Consider the following 20,709-nt stretch of genomic DNA (forward strand, 5'->3'; position numbering starts at 1 on the left):
AGACATCAGAGGTCCATCAGCTTCATCTGAGAATGGGGAGACATCAAAATGTCCATCAGTTTCATTGTAGAACAAGGGAGTCATCAGAGGTCCATCAGCTTCATCAGAGGATAGGCATACATCAGAGGTCCATTAGCCTCATTGGAGATGGGAGACATCAGAGGTCCATTAGCTTCATCAGAGGACAGAGGAGACATCAGAGGTCCATCAGCTTCATTAGAGACAGAGGAGACATCAGAGTTCCATTAGCTTTATCAGAGGACAGAGGAGAAGTCAGAGGTCCATCAGTTTCATCGTAGGACTAGGGAGACATCAGAGTTCCATCAGCTTCATCAGAGGATAGGCAGACATCAGAGGTCCATCAGCTTCATTAGAGACAGGGGAGACATCAGAGTTCCATTAGCTTTATCAGAGGACAGAGGAGAAATCAGAGGTCTATCAGCTTCATCAGAGGACAGGGGAGACATCAGAGGTCCATCAGCTTCATCGTAGGACTAGGGAGACATCAGAGTTCCATCAGCTTTATTGGAGGACAGGGGAGTCATCAGAGGTCCATCAACTTCATCAGAGGATAGGCAGACATCAGAGGTCCATCAGCTTCATCGTAGGACAAGGAAGACATCAGAGTTCCATCAGCTTTATTGGATGACAGAGGAGTCATCAGAGGTTGTCACGGATCCCACCCACATGCACACGCCCACAGCGACTTGCTAACCTAGGCGTGCACGTCTGGCCATGACTTGGTGTAAAGAGGGAATGAGGGGGACTTATTTTGTCACAGCCCGCACTACCTCTCCTCTCATATTAGGACCCATGCAGTTTATGTTGTCTATATGGAGGAGGTGTAGGGTTAGATTCATCCTAGGCTCTAAGTGTTCCCCCTTGACCAACATCATTTTTAATCCAAGTCTCCCAGATGGTCTGGCCATTGGTCGAGTCCATCCTTGGGCTGAGGCTTATCTATTCCAATTGTGACATTTGGTCAATCCCGTAATTCACAACCTTAAATTCTCCCGACATTCAAAAAGCTGCTCGCATTCCACCCCATCAGTATTTTATCTACAGATACAACACATTTTTGCCTCCAAAGCCTCTTCTCTGACTCTTGAACAACCTACCCCTTTAGAGCATATCTGCCTCCAAGGCCCACACCACCGGGACATCATTTCCGCTACGTATACATTGCTTGTAGATGTCGCCCTTTTTCTATTGATTCTCCCCTTTATATGTGTAAATGGTCCCGTTTCCTTCAATGTGATATTGGGTTGGATCAATGGAGTAGGATTTGGGGGGCCTCTTCTAAATCTTCTGTGTGTGTAATGTGTACAGAAAATCCTTCTAAGACCCTGATGTTTTGGTATCGGACCCCTGAGGTTCTCCATGATCATAACCTGAATGTTTCTTCTGTTTGCTGGTGTTGTGGGACGGAAACTGACACTCTTTTCCACATTTTTTGGGATTGCCGGTCCATTGCGCCCTTTTGGGGGAGGTCCTTAACCCATTGTGGTGACTTCTGCGGGCTCCTGTCCCTTTTGAGCCCATTTACTTTCTGTTGGGTCTACCTTTTTAGGGTCTCTCTAAATATGAACGGAAACTTTCCACCTACATGAGGGCATCCAGGAGAACCATTCCCATGCATTGGCTGTCTTCTATGTCCCCCATGTTACCGGCACTGATGAAGGTCAGAGCAGAAATGAGAAAGTTGGAGTACCTACCTGCTTTACACCCTGCTACTGTCCCTGTGCTGGAGGCAGTTCAGGACCCACGGGACACCTATGACACCGATCTGTCTGCTCCGATCGTTTGTGATTGATGGCCATGTCACTGTTTTGTATTGACATTGTATGTTCTTATGTACCTCTCATCGATGAGCTGCTTTATCAGCCTTCTCTCCCTCTCTGCTTTTATTTTACATTTACCTTTGTGGCTGCTTGTTGTAATATGTGACATAGAGATGGAAATGGGTGCTAATAGGCTGCAGGAGATCTGCTGAGATATAGAGAGGGAAATGGGTGCTAATAGGCTGCAGGAGATTCGCTGAGACATAGAGAGGGAAATGGGCGCTAATAGGCTGCAGGAGATCTGCTGAGACATAGAGAGGGAAATGGGAGCTAATAGGCTGCAGGGGATCTGCCGAGACATAGAAAGGGAAATGGGAGCTAATAGGCTGCAGGAGATCTGCTGAGACAATGAAATGTGTATGAAATGGATGGATGTGCAGACACTCCCAGAAGATGATGTCATTATGAGTGGATTGATATATATTTTTGCATTGTCTCCCCCAGAAGGATCAGGTTTGGCGGGATCGCTCTCATTAGCTATACATTTGTATTTTGTGTTCTGTGTTTGTAAGACTTTTCTATATGTAATAAGAGATGTTTGTTGAACAGTTGGTTACATAAGAGTTACATTTATTTCTTCTTCCTTTATTCAGTAATGTTTCATCTCCCGTAGTATCCCTGTAAGGTACATATTATACAGGAAGGGGGATTATGGGATGGATCTCGGGGCTGCAGTTCCTCTGAGCTCCACAAGGTGGGGATCTAACTTCTATGCAGATAGGAAGTCTCTATGGAAGACAGACAGGAAGTGATGTCAGGCACAGACAGGAAGTGATGTCAGGCACAAACAGGAAGTGATGTCAGGTACAGACAGGAAGTGATGTCAGGTACAGACAGGAAGTTCCAGATCAGAGGTGACGTGGGAAGAAGTATATCAGAGACGTTGGTGGAAGTGGCAGCAGAGGAGGTAATAAGATGTTATTTCCTATTTACAACAATATATATAAATCTGAGGCTCTTTTAGGAATGTTGGGGGCTTTAAAAAAATTAAAAGAGTTTTATAGCAATTTAAATGTGTAATATGTGTAACATTGTGCTGTTTATCTCCTCCTCCCCTCCCCCGCCTGTCTCCAGCACTGCACCCGGGGACTAGCAGAGAGGGGAGAGACCTTGCAGTGTAATGAGAACTGATTGGCTGCTCCTCAGAAAAGGGGAGTGTCCGGCTTATCCTTTCTCCCTTTCACGCCCAAAGCCATTTTTTGCACACGTTTAGAAAATCATTTTAGGCCTGAAGATGACATAAAACCCCCAAAATATCGATTTTCTGAAAATAGAGACTTTAGAGAATAAAATAGCGGCAGTTCTAATTTTTACGTCACAAAATATTATCACAAAGTCTAGGAAATGCCAAATTTCATTAAAAAAATACACTTAAGCTGATTTCAGGGCACAAAAAGCAATAAATGACCCATTTATGTGTAAAAATATAAAAGCCGAGGTTGCAGCGAGTAAATAGATATCCAACATGTCAAACCTTAAGTTGTGTGTGCTGAAATGGTGACAACCTTTAGTCCCCGGTATTATCTATAGGGGACACATTTATAGCCCCTTCTAGGTCATCAGTATAGAGTACGGAGGAGGTCTGCTCCTAGAATTATCCTCTCATTCTGGTGTGACCGGCGATATGTAACGTGTATCACAATCAATGTTATCACATGTAGGCGCTCCAGCGTGTGCTCTTACTTTTGGGTGTGCATATATGTGGGGGTGGGGGGCCTCAACATTTTTTAAGGGGAGGAGTTATGTACTTGGGTGTAACTTTAATTGTTTACAATTAAAAAAAACATTTTTACTTAAGGGGACAAAGTCCTCTATGAAATGACTTTTGATGACAGGTTCTCTTTATTAAGACATCCAGGGTCTAAAAGACCCCCAATGTCTCCCCTGTACTCCATTGGATGTAATGTAGAGCACATCGCACCGCATTACATTCTTTGCCGTCCTCAATGGTCGGGAAATCTGTCATAACGTCACTTCTGGGTCAGGACAAGAAGGGAGTGAACATGTCCGCTCTCCTCCATCCCCTCTACCCTCCGACACCCACTGACCCGGGCCCACAGATGGGCAAGCAGAGCCGGGGAAGCATAGTAGGTACAGGAGAGGTTCACACACACAGGGTGGCAGAGGCTGGCACCTGAAAGGAGAGCCCTGCGGCTTGCCCTCAGCAGGGATAAAGATTAAACACAATACTTGCCCGGCCCCCAGAACTACATGTCCCGGGCGTCGGGTGATGTAAAGTGACCATCCCTGCATGATGAGCCGACATTGACCTCACAGCACTGCCTCAGAGCAAACTAGTCATAGGAAGGATCAGATTTATCATTCCTTGTCTGCAGATCTAATACTCATCAAAACCAGTTCAGAGACCAAACAACCCCAACAGAGAAAAGGGGCCCCGGACCCCAAAATTGTAGTAAACACTAAACAGTCCAAACAAAATGTCTTCCCATGGGGGGAGTAGTCCTTACATGTCCAGCAACCCTCCTATTCCCCCCTCACATCCACATCCTATTATTGTGTGACCAATACCATCCAAATCATTCTTACTTTCATTTCCCAAAGTTATCCATCTACAAGGAGACCTGTATAGATCACATGATGGCACCAATGAGGATGGAGGAGGACCGGAGTCACATGACTGAGAAGATACTAAACCTTACCCTGGAGATCATCTACCTGCTGACCGGAGAGGTGAGGAGGATTCTGGGAGGTCACATGACATCACTCTCATCTATTAATAAAACACAGACCTGACCGGAGAGGTGAGGAGGATTCTGGGAGGTCACATGACATCACTCTGATCTCTATTAATAAAACACAGACCTGACCGGAGAGGTGAGGAGGATTCTGGGAGGTCACATGACATCACCCATCTCTATTAATAAAACACAGACCTGACCGGAGAGGTGAGGAGGATTCTGGGAGGTCACATGACATCCCTCTTATCTCTATTAATAAAACACAGACCTGACCGGAGAGGTGAGGAGGATTCTGGGAGGTCACATAACATCACTCTCATCTCTATTAATAAAACACAGACCTGACTGGAGAGGTGAGGAGGATTCTGGGAGGTCACATGACATCACTCTTGTCTATTCTGGTCAATAGACCATTTTATTTTTGCACACATTTAGATGATGTCAGGTGGTTGATATTGTTTTATTTGTCTCCTGATCTGTAGGATTATGTTGTAAAGAAGAAGTCTAGTGGGGAGCCAATCTCAGGACGATGGAGCAGAACCCAGAGCCTCACCATGGTGCCTCCATCTCATTCTCTGATACCTGAGAGGGAGAAAGAGCAGAAGATTCTAGAACTGACCACCAGGATGGTCCATCTGCTGACAGGAGAGGTGAGTGGTGCCGGGAATTCTGGGACATTCTCCAGTAACAGACAAGGGATGTGTCTGGATGGTGACTGTATCATTGTGTGTGTCAGGTTCCTATAAGGTGTCAGGGTGTCACTGTCTATTTCTCCATGGAGGAGTGGGAGTATTTAGAAGGACACAAGGATCTCTACAAGGACGTCATGATGGACAATCAGCCGCCCCTCACATCACCGGGTAAGAGGAGACTTTATTGTAAAGGAGAGAGCAGTACGGAGGATCCACCTAGATCCCCCATCATCTGATAAACACATAGAAACAATGGATTCAGTCAGTGTGTGTGTTTCCTACAGATGGATCCAGTCATGGGAACCCACCAGAGAGATGTCCCCGTCCTCTGTATTCCCGGGATTCCACACAGGAAGGTCACACCATCCCTCACCATCATCAGGTAGATGATGACAATTATTGGTAGTTGTGATTTATACACAGCATGTTTGTTACAATGAATGTTTTATTATATCTTTCAGAGTGGAATCCTCGGGGATGATAATATTGATGTTAAAGAAGAGTATAAAGAGGAGGATGAGGAGTATGGAGTGATGGAGGAGTTTTCAGAAGGACACAAGGATATGATGGAGCCACCTAATACCAGGAACCCACCAGAGAGATGTCCCCGTCCTCTGTATTCCTGGGATTCCACACAGGAAGGTCACACCATCCCTCACCATTACAAGGTTGGTGGGATGGAGAATCTAGAACATGGACTTGTAGAGACTATGGGCTCCAATCACAAAGCGGTATCTTCCCGTATCCCAGTATGTAGTAAGATGCTGCATTCTGTTTTTTAGTAGTGAATCCTGCGGGTAATTTACCACTGGTGTCCATAGCAACACTTGTAAATAGCTTGTTGTTATGGAGAGGGCAGCCGTCAGTGTCCCCAACAACCAGTAAACAAGGAGCAGACGGCTGCCAAGTTCCAGGTCTGGTATGGATTTTGAGGGGAACCCTGATGACAAAATAATACAAAAAGTGTGGTTTCCCCTCCAAAATCAATACCAGACCCTTAGTGAGTGCCCACCTTCCTCCTGAACCATACCAGGCCACATACCCTCAACATTGGGTGGGTGCTTCAGGGCAGGGGCGCTCTGCCCTCCCAAAAGCACCTTGTCCCCATGTTGATGGGGACAGGGGTCCCTTCCCCACAACCCTGGGCATTGTAGTGTAGTGTAAAAAACCACTTGAAGATATTTTTGACAAAACAAAAATAAAGAACAATATCCCCCTGATGTAGATTCATCGATGATCCAATCACAATACTCGCTGTCATCGCTGACTCGAAGAAAAAACAAAGCTCTCCTCCTGCTGTCTGACAGCTCCGCCACCTCCCACTTCTAAATAAACTAAGGAGCGCTACCACCCTGTGACATCACTGGGTGGCCTTGCCCTCTTGTGACGTCACCAATACAACATGCCCCGGTCAGTGACATCACCAATACAACATGCCCCGGTCAGTGACGTCACCAATACAACATGCCCCGGTCAGTGACGTCACCAATACAACATGCCCCGGTCAGTGACATCACCAATACAACATGCCCTGGTCAGTGACGTCACCGAGTGGCACCGTCCCTTAGTATATTTAGTGGCAGGAGGCAGCAGAGCTGTCAGACAGAGGGGAGTCTTCATTGGGAGCGGAGCTTTTCTTTCCGAGTCAGCGGTGACAGCGAGCATCGTGATTGATGATGGATCTACACCGGGGGGGCATTTTGCTTTAGTTTTGCTTTTTTAATAAAGGACTTTTCAAAAACTGCCTGCTGTCTATTTAACAGAATACTTTTTGGGGGTGAATAATTAGGGGTACCATGTACCCCATACTGATTCACATGGGGTGAGGGATCTGAGGGCCCCCTTGTTAAATTTTGTAAGTCCTCTGCCTGCAAACCCCCACAGCCACTAGCCTGGGTTGTGGGGAAGAGTCCCTTGTCCTCATCAACATGGACAAGGTGCTCTGGGGGAGCAAAGCCCCCCCCCCCGCCCCAGAGCATCCACTCCATGTTAAGGGCACGTGGCCTGGTATGTTTCAGGATGGGGGGGGTCACTTGCTCATCACCCCCATTCCTGACCTGCTGGGCTGCATGCTCAGATAGGGGTATGATATGTATTTCTTTCATTTTGGCAAGGGGTCCCCCCTCAAAATCCATACTAGACCCCGCCAAAGGGGGAATCCTATGCTATTTTCTTCATATTTCATTGCCGGTAATTCTTTTTTTTATATTTATCGGTTTGTTAGGACGTGGCGGCCGCTCGCTCCCTAACAACCATGTTGTTTACTGGTTGTCAAGGATGCCAGCGGCCGCCCACTCTTTACCAAGCAGTACACATTTCCTGAATGCCGCATGTCTCCACCACTAATTAATGACCGCATGCATTTCATTCTTTATTTCCTTCTGTGAATGTAACGCCTGTTCATGCGGTATTTACTGAGCGTGTTCAGTGTTTGTGGTCAATACCGCAACACGGGATAGGAAATGGACAGTTTCAGGATGGCATGCGGTATTTAGGGGAAATGTAACGACATATCACATGTGATCTGCTTCTGTGAAGGGAGACAATGTGTGGATTTTGTGTGATGTCACAATCATAAATCTTACATTTTACAGATGATATTTTCTCTCATTTCCTTGATTTAGAGTGGAGATCCAATCGATATAGAATTTGAGGTGAAAGCAGAAGAAGAAGAGGCGTATGTGAGGGATGATCAGCAGTCTATGGAGGAGGATGGAATAACGGGGACATTTATAGAGGAGGACACTCCTACAGAGATCAGCACAGGTGGGTCATGAACACTAAATCCATTCCTCCACCCATACTGCTCACTGATTGGTCCAGAGTAGGGCGGGGACTGGGTGATATCAGCCTGTAATCCCCTGGTCACTTTCCTGAGCTGTGTTCCCCGTCCTGTATTCCTGGATTTCTCTCGGATAATCTTCCTTCTCTGTGCTGCAGACACAATTTATGTCTCTAGACTGGATTTATGGAGGTTCTGGGGTTCAGCTGGCAGCAAAATGTTGATTTTTACTCTAAGCATTGCATAATGTAGGCACCCAGGACATGTGACTGGGGTCTCCTGCCTTGTGCCTGACTCTTCCAGGGGCCCTTCTCTGTTATCTGCTGGCTGTGCCGGGTGGAGGGATATGTCTGTAGTGTCTCAGACCCAAGTCACTGAGTGCAGTCTCAGGAGATGGGAGGCAGCGGTGTGGGACCTACATATTTACATAGTTAGTCTGGCTGAAAACAGACATTCCATCTAGTTGTACCATTAATAATAAAAGTTATAATCCGACACCCACAGCTGATCCACCAGAAGGAAAAAACCCAGCAAAGAGCGATCCAATCTGCTCCTGCAGGGGAAAAAATTCCTTCCTGACACCCCGAGAGGCAATCGGATATTCCCTGGATCAACTTTCCCTATAAATGTTATATCCAGTTATATTCTGTGTATCCAAGAAAGAATCCAGGACTTTCCTACAGCAACCCCCCCCTTATGTATTATACATGGAGATCATATCCCCCCCTTATGTATTATACATGGAGATCATATCCCCCCTTATGTATTATACATGGAGATCATATCCCCCCCTTATGTATTATACATGGAGATCATATCCCCCTTATGTATTATACATGGAGATCATATCCCCCCTTATGTATTATACATGGAGATCATATCCCCCCCTTATGTATTATACATGGAGATCATATCCCCCCCTTATGTATTATACATGGTGATCATATCCCCCCCTTATGTATTATACATGGTGATCATATCACCCCCTTATGTATTATACATGGAGATCATATCCCACCCTTATGTATTATACATGGTGATCATATCACCCCCTTATGTATTATACATGGAGATCATATCCCCCCTTATGTATTATACATGGAGATCATATCCCCCCTTATGTATTATACAAGGAGATCATATCCACCCTTATGTATTATACAAGGAGATCATATCCCCCTTATGTATTATACAAGGAGATCATATCCCCCTTATGTATTATACATGGAGATCATATCCCCCCTTATGTATTATACATGGAGATCATATCCCCCCCTTATGTATTATACATGGAGATCATATCCCCCCCTTATGTATTATACATGGTGATCATATCCCCCCCTTATGTATTATACATGGAGATCATATACCCCTTATGTATTATACATGGAGATCATATCCCCCTTATGTATTATACATGGTGATCATATCCCCCCTTATGTATTATACATGGAGATCATATCCCCCCTTATGTATTATACATGGAGATCATATCCCCCCTTATGTATTATACATGGAGATCACATCCCCCTTATGTATTATACATGGAGATCATATCCCCCCTTATGTATTATACATGGAGATCATATCCCCCCCTTATGTATTATACATGGAGATCATATCCCCCTTATGTATTATACATGGAGATCATATCCCCCCTTATGTATTATACATGGAGATCATATCCCCCCCTTATGTATTATACATGGAGATCATATCCCCCCCTTATGTATTATACATGGTGATCATATCCCCCCCTTATGTATTATACATGGTGATCATATCACCCCCTTATGTATTATACATGGAGATCATATCCCACCCTTATGTATTATACATGGAGATCATATACCCCTTATGTATTATACATGGAGATCATATCCCCCTTATGTATTATACAAGGAGATCATATCCCCCTTATGTATTATACATGGAGATCATATCCCCCCTTATGTATTATACATGGAGATCATATCCCCCCCTTATGTATTATACATGGAGATCATATCCCCCCCTTATGTATTATACATGGTGATCATATCCCCCCCTTATGTATTATACATGGAGATCATATACCCCTTATGTATTATACATGGAGATCATATCCCCCTTATGTATTATACATGGTGATCATATCCCCCCTTATGTATTATACATGGAGATCATATCCCCCCTTATGTATTATACATGGAGATCATATCCCCCCTTATGTATTATACATGGAGATCACATCCCCCTTATGTATTATACATGGAGATCATATCCCCCCTTATGTATTATACATGGAGATCATATCCCCCCTTATGTATTATACATGGAGATCATATCCCCCCCTTATGTATTATACATGGAGATCATATCCCCCCCTTATGTATTATACATGGAGATCATATCCCCCCCTTATGTATTATACATGGTGATCATATCACCCCCTTATGTATTATACATGGAGATCATATCCCCCCCTTATGTATTATACATGGTGATCATATCACCCCCTTATGTATTATACATGGAGATCATATCCCCCCTTATGTATTATACATGGAGATCATATCCCCCCTTATGTATTATACAAGGAGATCATATCCCCCTTATGTATTATACATGGAGATCATATCCCCCCTTATGTATTATACATGGAGATCATATCCCCCCCTTATGTATTATACATGGAGATCATATCCCCCCTTATGTATTATACATGGAGATCATATCCCCCCTTATGTATTATACATGGAGATCATATCCCCCCTTATGTATTATACATGGAGATCATATCCCCCCTTATGTATTATACATGGAGATCATATCCCCCCTTATGTATTATACATGGAGATCATATCCCCCCCTATGTATTATACATGGAGATCATATCCCCCTTATGTATTATATATGGTGATCATATCCCCCCCTTATGCATTATACATGGAGATCATATACCCCTTATGTATTATACATGGAGATCATATCCCCCTTATGTATTATACATGGTGATCATATCCCCCCTTATGTATTATACATGGAGATCATATCCCCCCTTATGTATTATACATGGAGATCATATCCCCCTTATGTATTATACATGGAGATCATATCCCCCCTTATGTATTATACATGGAGATCATATCCCCCCCCCTTATGTATTATACATGGAGATCATATCCCCCCTTATGTATTATACATGGAGATCATATCCCCCCTTATGTATGATACATGGAGATCATATCCCCCCTTATGTATGATACATGGAGATCATATCCCCCTTATGTATTATACATGGAGATCACATCCCCCCTTATGTATTATACATGGAGATCATATCCCCCCTTTATGTATTATACATGGAGATCATATCCCCCCCTTATGTATTATACATGGAGATCATATCCCTCCTTATGTATTATACATGGAGATCACATCCCCCCTTATGTATTATACATGGAGATCATATCCCCCTTATGTATTATACATGGAGATCATATCCCCCCTTATGTATTATACATGGAGATCGTATCCCCCCTTATGTATTATACATGGAGATCATATCCCCCCCTTATGTATTATACATGGAGATCATATCCCCCCTTATGTATTATACATGGAGATCATATCCCCCCTTATGTATTATACATGGAGATCATATCCCCCTTATGTATTATACATGGAGATCATATCCCCCCTTATGTATTATACATGGAGATCATATCCCCCCTTATGTATTATACATGGAGATCATATCCCCCTTATGTATTATACATGGAGATCATATCCCCCCTTATGTATTATACATGGAGATCGTATCCCCCCCTTATGTATTATACATGGAGATCATATCCCCCTTATGTATTATACATGGAGATCATATCCCCCCTTATGTATTATACATGGAGATCATATCCCCCTTATGTATTATACATGGAGATCATATCCCCCCTTATGTATTATACATGGAGATCATATCCCCCCTTATGTATTATACATGGAGATCATATCCCCCCTTATGTATTATACATGGAGATCATATCCCCCTTATGTATTATACATGGAGATCATATCCCCTCTTGGGATCTTTAATATCAGACCCGATATTGTTTATAAATATATTAATAAGTTGGGGTCCCAACAATGAATCTTGGGGTACCCCACTAATAACACTGAACCTTGGGGTACCCCACTAACCCCTTCCATACCGGGCACTTCTACCCCCTTCGTGCCCAGGCCAATTTTCAGGTTTCAGCGCTCTCACACTTTGAATGACAATTGCACGGTAATGCAACATTGTACCCAAACTAAAATTTAGGGGTATCTGTACTTTCCTGACATTTGGGGGATATCTGTACCGTCCTGATATTTGGGGGATATCTGTACCGTCCTGACATTTGGGGGATATCTGTACCGTCCTGATATTTGGGGGATATCTGTACCGTCCTGACATTTGGGGGATATCTGTACCGTCCTGACATTTGGGGGATATCTGTACCGTCCTGACATTTGGGGGATATCTGTACTGTCCTGTCATTTGGGGGATATGTGTACTGTCCTGACATTTGGGGGATATCTGTGCCGTCCTGACATTTGGGAGATATCTGTACCGTCCTGACATTTGGGGGATATCTGTACTGTCCTGACATTTGGGGATATCTGTAGCGTTCTGACATTTGGGGGATATCTGTACTGTCCTGACATTTGGGGATATCTGTAGCGTTCTGACATTTGGGGGATATGTGTACTGTCCTGACATTTGGGGGATATCTGTACTGTCCTGACATTTGGGGATATCTGTAGCGTTCTGACATTTGGGGATATCTGTACTGTCCTGACATTTGGGGGATATCTGTACCGTCCTGACATTTGGGGGATATCTGTACTGTCCTGACATTCTTGGACCTCAAGAAATAAGATTGGCTGTCAGTACTTCAGGATTGATCAATTTTCAGATATCTCCCATAGTTTATGATTTAGTCTGTAGGGAAGTTATAGAGTTCAGAAATCCTAATTTGGGTTATTTTCACCAAAGACATGTAGCAGAATACATCTCGGCCTAAATTTATGAAGAACAATTATTTATTTGAAAACTTTTATAACAGAAACAAAGAAAAACATATCTTTATTTAAAAATGTGTGTTCTTTTTTTGGGAAGAAAATGAAGCCATCCATTGTATACAACTGTCATGTGACCTACAGTGATTGGTCACAGCAGGTCACATGGTACAGACAATGGGGCCGGTACACAGATCTGTCATTGGCCGTGTCCGAGGTAAATGGCCGGTGACAGATCGCGCCTCTGCACGGTTCTGCGGGCATGCAAACTGCGCATACCTGGATGGACGCCATATGGCTTTCACCCGGAGGGACGAGGTGCTCACCCGGCCACCATCTGGCCATAGGCCGGGCAGGAACCGGATAATAACACTGAGCCTTGGGGTACACCACTGATGACACTGAACCTTGGGGTACCCCACTAATAACACTGAACCTTGGGGTACACCACTAATAACACTGAACCTTGGGGTACCCCACTAATAACACTGACCTTGGGGTACACCACTGATGACACTGAACCTTGGGGTACCCCACTGATGACACTGACCTTGGGGTACACCACTGATGACACTGAACCTTGGGATACCCCACTAATAACACTGGACCTTGGGGTACCCCACTAATAACACTGACCTTGGGGTACCCCACTAAAAACACTGAACCTTGGGGTACACCACTAATAACACTGAACCTTGGGGTACCCCACTAATAACACTGAACCTTGGGGTACACCACTAATAACACTGAGCCTTGGGGTACCCCACTAATAACACTGAACCTTGGGGTACACCACTAATAACAATGAACCTTGGGGTACACCACTAATAACACTGAACCTCTATACCACACCAATAACACTGAACCTTGGGGTACACCACTGATGATTCTGAACCCTGGGGAACCCCACTAATAACACTGAACCTTGGGGTACCCCACTAATCACACTGAACCTCGGGGTACACCACTAATCACACTAAACCTCGGGGTATCCCACTAACAACACTGACCCCTGGGGTACTCCACAATAACGCTGAACCTTGGGGTACCCCACTAATAACACTGAACCTCGGGGTACCCCACTAACAACACTGACCCCTGGGGTACCCCACAATAACGCTGAACCTTGGGGTACCACACTAATAACGCTGAACCTTGGGGTACACCACTAATAACACTGAGCCTTGGGGTACCGCACTAATAACACTGAACCCTGGGGTCCCCCAGTAAACACACTAAACCTTGGGGTACCCCACTAATAACACTGAACCTTGGGGTACCCCACTAATAACACTGAACCTTTGCGGTACCCCACTAATAACACTGAATCTTGGGGTACCCCACTAATTACACTGAACCCTGGGGTACCCCACTAATAACACTGAACCTTGGGGTACCCCACTAATAACACTGAACCTTGGGGTACACCACTGACACCCCCAGACCATTCAGAGTATGAATCATTACCCACTACTCTCTGAATACGATCTTTTAGCCAGTTTTCTATCCATTTACATTCAGATTTTTCCAGCCCATAGACTTTACCTTACACATTAGCCATGTGTGGGGAACTGTGTCCAAGTATACCACGTCCACCGCCACCCCTCTGTCCAAGTATACCACGTCCACCAACACCCCTCTGTCCGAGTATACCACGTCCACCAACACCCCTCTGTCCAAGTATACCACGTCCCCCGCCACCCCTCTGTCCAAGTATACCACGTCCCCCGCCACCCCTCTGTCCAAGTATACCACGTCCACCGCCACCCCTCTGTCCAAGTATACCACGTCCACCGCCACCCCTCTGTCCAAGTATACCACGTCCACCAACACCCCTCTGTCCAAGTATACCACGTCCCCCGCCACCCCTCTGTCCAAGTATACCACATCCATCGCCCCCCCTCTGTCCAAGTATACCACGTCCACATCACCCCTTTGTCCAAGTATACCACGTCCACCGCCACCCCTCTGTCCAAGTATACCACGTCCACCGCCACCCCTCTGTCCAAATATACCACGTCCACCGCCACCCCTCTGTCCAAGTTAACCACGTCCACCGCCACCCCTCTGTCCAAGTTAACCACGTCCACCGCCACCCCTCTGTCCAAGTATACCACGTCCACCATCACCCCTCTGTCCAAGTATACCACGTCCACCGCCACCCCTCTGTCCATGTATACCACGTCCACCGCCACCCCTCTGTCCAAGTATACCACGTCCACCGCCACCCCTCTGTCCAAGTTTATCACGTCCACCGCCACCCCTCTGTCCAAGTTTATCACGTCCACCGCCACCCCTCTGTCCAAGTTTATCACGTCCACCGCCACCCCTCTGTCCAAGTTAACCACGTCCACTGCCACCCCTCTGTCCAAGTATACCACGTTCACCGCCACCCCTCTGTCCAAGTATACCACGTCCACTGCCACCCCTCTGTCCAAGTATAACACGTCCAACAACACCCCTCTGTCCAAGTATACCACGTCCACTGCCACCCTTCTGTCCAAGTATACCACTTACACCGTCACATCCAATCTAACCTGTTTCATGATGGTTTAATCCCAGCTCACCTCTACATGTTGTCTACAGTAAACATTTAAGCTTCCACTGATTACAGAATACTAATACTGTGAGTCCTGACCCTTATACTATATAACTTGTACATTACATCCTCCTGACCCCTGCACTATATACTCTATGTTGTACATTACATACTCCTGACCCCTGCACTATATACTCTATGTTGTACATTACATCCTCCTGACCCCTGCACTATATACTCTATGTTGTACATTACATACTCCTGACCCCTGCACTATATACTCTGTTGTACATTACATACTCCTGACCCCTGCATTATATACTCTATGTTGTACATTACATACTCCTGACCCCTGCACTATATACTCTATGTTGTACATTACTTACTCCTGACCCCTGCACTATATACTCTATATTGTACATTACATACTCCTGACCCCTGCACTATATACTCTATGTTGTACATTACATACTCCTGACCCCTGCACTATATACTCTATGTTGTACATTACATACTCCTGACCCCTGCACTATATACTCTATGTTGTACATTACATACTCCTGACCCCTGCACTATATTCTCTATGTTGTACATTACATACTCCTGACCCCTGCACTATATACTCTATGTTGTACGTTACTTACTCCTGACCCCTGCACTATATACTCTATATTGTACATTACATACTCCTAACCCCTGCACTATATACTATATGTTGTACATTACATACACCTGACCCCTGCACTATATACTCTGTTGTACATTACATCCTCCTTACCCCTGCACTATATACTCTGTTGTACATTACATACTCCTGACCCCTGCATTATATACTCTATGTTGTACATTACATACTCCTGACCCCTGCATTATATACTCTATGTTGTACATTACATACTCCTGACCCCTGCACTATATACTCTATGTTGTACATTACTTACTCCTGACCCCTGCACTATATACTCTATATTGTACATTACATACTCCTGACCCCTGCATTATATACTCTATGTTGTACATTACATACTCCTGACCCCTGCACTATATACTCTATGTTGTACATTACATACTCCTGACCCCTGCACCATATACTCTATGTTGTACATTACATACTCCTGACCCCTGCACTATATACTCTATGTTGTACATTACATCCTCCTGACCCCTGCACTATATACTCTGTGTTGTACATTACATCCTCCTGACCCCTGCACTATATACTCTATGTTGTACATTCCATAGTCCTGACTTCTGCTCTCCACCCTCCCCCACTGCTATTTTAAGGGACCGCCCGACGGTACCACTAGCACTCCACTGAATAGGCGTTCCCAGAGCACGGAGTCTATAGCAAGGTCAGGTACAATCCAGGTCAATAACTTACAGGGCACAGGTTCACAGGATACAAGGAGACCAGAAGGCACTGAATGACAGCTCAGGCCCATTTAAATATCCCGCCCTGCGCTGCCATTGGTGCCCAGCGGGTGGCCGCGGCTTCTACTGCGCATGCGCCAACTCGAACGCAGCGTCCGGCCTGGACCTAGTGCCAGTGTCCCTGCACAGGGCGGCATACTGCGCCGGGACCATCGCTACGGGGATCATGGAATTCCCTGACAGCTATATATACACATAATATGGATTCTCTTTTGTTCCCCCCATTTCCTCCCAGCTGGACATTTTATGTCGGATGATGTGATTGGAGCACAGACTTTTACATGGTGATAATAATGTGATAACATCCTCCAACTTTGGACCCTTAAACAGAAAGTGATAATGAGGGAGGAGTCAATACCCCAATGATGGTGGTCTTCAGGATCAGTCCAGTCTTCATCTTGGTTGTTCTCCCCCCATCCTCACTCTCTGACCTCTGGTGGGGCTCAGCCCCGCTGTTCTTCATGACTAAATCATGGACTAAATAAGGAAGTGCAGTACTTCTTGTGTTGGGAAGATGGCGATGAGTGATAGAGGGGGTGGGGACCCTCGTCCTATAATCCCCTCATCACTGTCCCTCCTATAAAAGACAGTTCTGGTTGTTTCCTCACTCTCTGACTAAGGTCCATGAATAAAGAAATGACCTGGTAGGAGATCAGAGGAGCCATTTCCTAGTTCCCTTGAGGGTGGAATTGTAAGCTCCTCAGAGACCAAGCTGCCTGATGTGGGCGGAGTCCTGGTTTGGGGGAACCAATCAGCTCCTGTCTAGTAATCCTCTTTGTCTTTGTATTTTAGTCCATGCCCGGGAGATGAGGAAAACCTCCGAGGATTGTCTCACTTTGTCTCCAGACTGGAAAGTAGAAGATGAGGACATCACACAGTATAGTCCAGGAGAAAACCCGGCTCCCTCCAATGTCCATCTGGCACCACCCAGTGTAGATGGACCATCGGATTCCTCGTATCCTGAGGAACCTCAGACTGTGCAGGACCAGACCGGCCTTCCAACAGGGAAGAGGTTTCCCTGTACTGAGTGCGGGAAGGGATTCCATTTTAAATCCCACCTTAATAGGCATAAAAGATCTCACACGGGGGAGAAGTCACATTCTTGTTCTGAGTGCGGGAAATGTTTTTCAGATAAGTCAAATCTTAACACACATCAGAGATCTCACACAGGGGAGAAGCCGTATTCCTGTCCTGAGTGCGGGAAGGGTTTCTGTTCTAAATCCAAACTTAATGTGCATAAAAGATCTCACATAGGAGAGAAGCCGTATTCCTGTCCTGAGTGCGGGAAATGTTTTTCACAGACGTCCAATCTTTACAGACATCTGAGATTTCACACGGGGGAGAAGCCGTATTCCTGTCCTGAGTGCGGGAAATGTTTTTCACAGACGACCAATCTTTACAGACATCTGAGATTTCACAAGGGGGAGAAGAAGTATTCTTGTCCTGAGTGTGGAAAATGTTTTTCACAGAATTCCAGTCTTTACAGACATCTGAAATTTCACACAGGGGAGAAGAAATATTCCTGTCCTGAGTGTGGGAAAAGTTTTTTAGACAAGTCCCGTTTTTACACACATCAGAGATCTCACACAGGGGAGAAGCCGTATTCCTGTCCTGAGTGCGGGAAATGTTTTTCAGTAAAATCCAGTCTTTACAAACATCAGAGATCTCATACGGGGGAGAAGCCGTATTCCTGTCCTGATTGCGGGAAATGTTTTTCACGGAAGTGCAGTCTTTTCAGACATCAGAGATTTCATACGGGGGAGAAGCCATATTCCTGTCCTGAGTGCGGCCAATGTTTTTCACAGAAGTACGGTCTTTCGAAACATCAGAGATCTCACATGGGGGAGAAGCCATATTCCTGTCCTGAGTGAGGTGATTGTTCCTCACTGAAGTCCTGTCTTCCTGTACATCAGGGGTCCCACACAACCCTGGAGGTGTATTAGTGCCTTGAGTGCGGGAAATGTCTTCTAGATGAATGTTGCTGGACATCCCAGCTCTCATGTGGGGAAGAAGCACACCCTGATATACACCTCAGATATACTCCATGGCTGATCATCATGGAAGAAACAGTTGATAAGGAGATGAGAGGCCCCCAAAGACATGGATGAAGTGCAGTAAATGTCGGGGTGCAGAGTGGTCAGTAGATCCTGGAAATGAAGGACACAACTTCAGCCCTTCTTGGGTGTCGGAGTTGCGTTTCCTGATAATGATATAGCGGGTTACAGAGCTAGAAGCCGGGAGAGCCCAGATCTCGTTATCGGGGAACTTTACACAGACAACAAGAACTTCTGAAGTTGATGTCCTTCATTTCAAGGCTCTACAGAACAGTGGTGACCCCGAAGCGTCTCTCTGTCTTCAGTCCATCCTTCTCCCATCCCCCAACAGGAGGGAAGGAGAACTCCGCCCCAAACTAGGGGGGAACTTTCCTCATTATTTCCCTTGGCTTCTGTGTGGGTTTGGGTGGTTGGAGGAGTGCAGCACGAGAGGGAACACAGCTTGTTGTTCTATGTCTACATATGGGGTCTGGGTAGAGGGGATCCACCGGAAAATATTTCTACTCTTTGATTTTGTACAAATCGTTTCTGTTTTCACTTTGAAGGGCGATATTATGTGTGGTTTGTAAAAGGGATTGGCCCAATAGATACCACCCCACTTAGAGAATAGATGAACTAATATGACCAGCATTCATTCAGCCATGTCACATGTTGGGATCTTTTCTACAATACTTTGTTATAATAATGGAACACGTTGTGTATTGTATTGTACACCAATAATAATGACCCCGCCCTCGCATTCCAGACAAGGGATCTTCCTGACCAATCCGATTCCTTCCTTTGTTATTTCCTGATTCTATGATTACAATCTTGTTAGAAGTAAAACTATAATAAAGAATTTATTGAGTGAAAAGAATTGTGTGTGTCGGGGCAACGATGGGAATCTCTGGGGCCCAAACATTTCTCACAGGAGACACTTTTGTTATGATCCGCCAGGTGGTGCCTCTGGCTGCTCACTTGACAGTCCTACCCAGAGTGTGTAGTCTAAGCCCAGTCTGTGCTTTCACCAGGGCCCCTGATGGTGGGGATGGACTTGTAACAGACCAGGGCCAGGTCACGACCTCCGAGCAGGCCCACCAGTGGCAGAGGGAGCCTCCGGGGATGTATGCAGGTACCGGGAGAGCCAGATGTGAGAAGGACGGCAGGACCTAGCAGGATGGCCATGAGCCGTGGTCCCGTGGGGTAAGCGAGGTACCGAATCAGCAGGCGAAGAATAGTCAGGTCACTTGCAGGGTCAGCAGGATAAGTCAGTCCGCAGAATGGTCAAACAAGCCGGGGGTCAGGAAAGGAGAAGGCAGAGTAGTCAGGGCAATCCGGGTCAAAGCACAGGAGAAGGCAGCATAGTCAGGGCAATCCGGGTCAAATCACAGGAGAAGGCAGCGTAGCCAGGGCAATCAGGGTCACTAATCAGGTACAGGAACGTCAGGATCACAGATAGACCTTGCGGCAATCTGTGAAAGTGCAGGGCATCTTTAAATAGTGCGCCCTGCACTGTCATTGGCTGGCCAGGACACGCCCCCGGGCTGTCATTGGCCGCCCGAGGCGCGCCCGCGGCTCCTACTGTGCATGCGCAGTGTCCTGTCAGTCGCGGCCCACCGGGATCTAGTGCCTGTGTCCAGGCGTGAGCT

General features: G+C 45.6%; 3 protein-coding genes across 3 annotated transcripts in view; all 3 read left to right on the forward strand.

Moving 5' to 3' along the window:
- LOC149468128 (uncharacterized) overlaps positions 1-20,709 on the forward strand; it is a 126,926-nt gene that overhangs the window by 46,086 nt on the left and 60,131 nt on the right. The gene's annotated exons all lie outside the window — the stretch shown is intronic.
- LOC149468129 (gastrula zinc finger protein XlCGF66.1-like) lies at positions 4,437-5,638 on the forward strand. The gene is made up of 4 exons (XM_089670649.1): positions 4,437-4,532; positions 5,023-5,190; positions 5,277-5,400; positions 5,517-5,638. The coding sequence occupies exons 1-4, from the start codon at positions 4,437-4,439 to the stop codon at positions 5,636-5,638; spliced, it is 510 nt and encodes a 169-aa protein (XP_089526775.1).
- LOC149468130 (uncharacterized) lies at positions 17,833-19,843 on the forward strand. The gene has a single exon (XM_089670618.1). The coding sequence runs from the start codon at positions 17,834-17,836 to the stop codon at positions 18,896-18,898; it is 1,065 nt and encodes a 354-aa protein (XP_089526744.1). The 5' UTR covers position 17,833; the 3' UTR covers positions 18,899-19,843.

The sequence above is a fragment of the Staurois parvus genome, unplaced genomic scaffold (assembly GCF_062004578.1).
Source record: "Staurois parvus isolate SC_StPar_1 unplaced genomic scaffold, SC_StPar_1.0 ptg000092l, whole genome shotgun sequence".
Classification (NCBI taxonomy): domain Eukaryota; kingdom Metazoa; phylum Chordata; class Amphibia; order Anura; family Ranidae; genus Staurois; species Staurois parvus.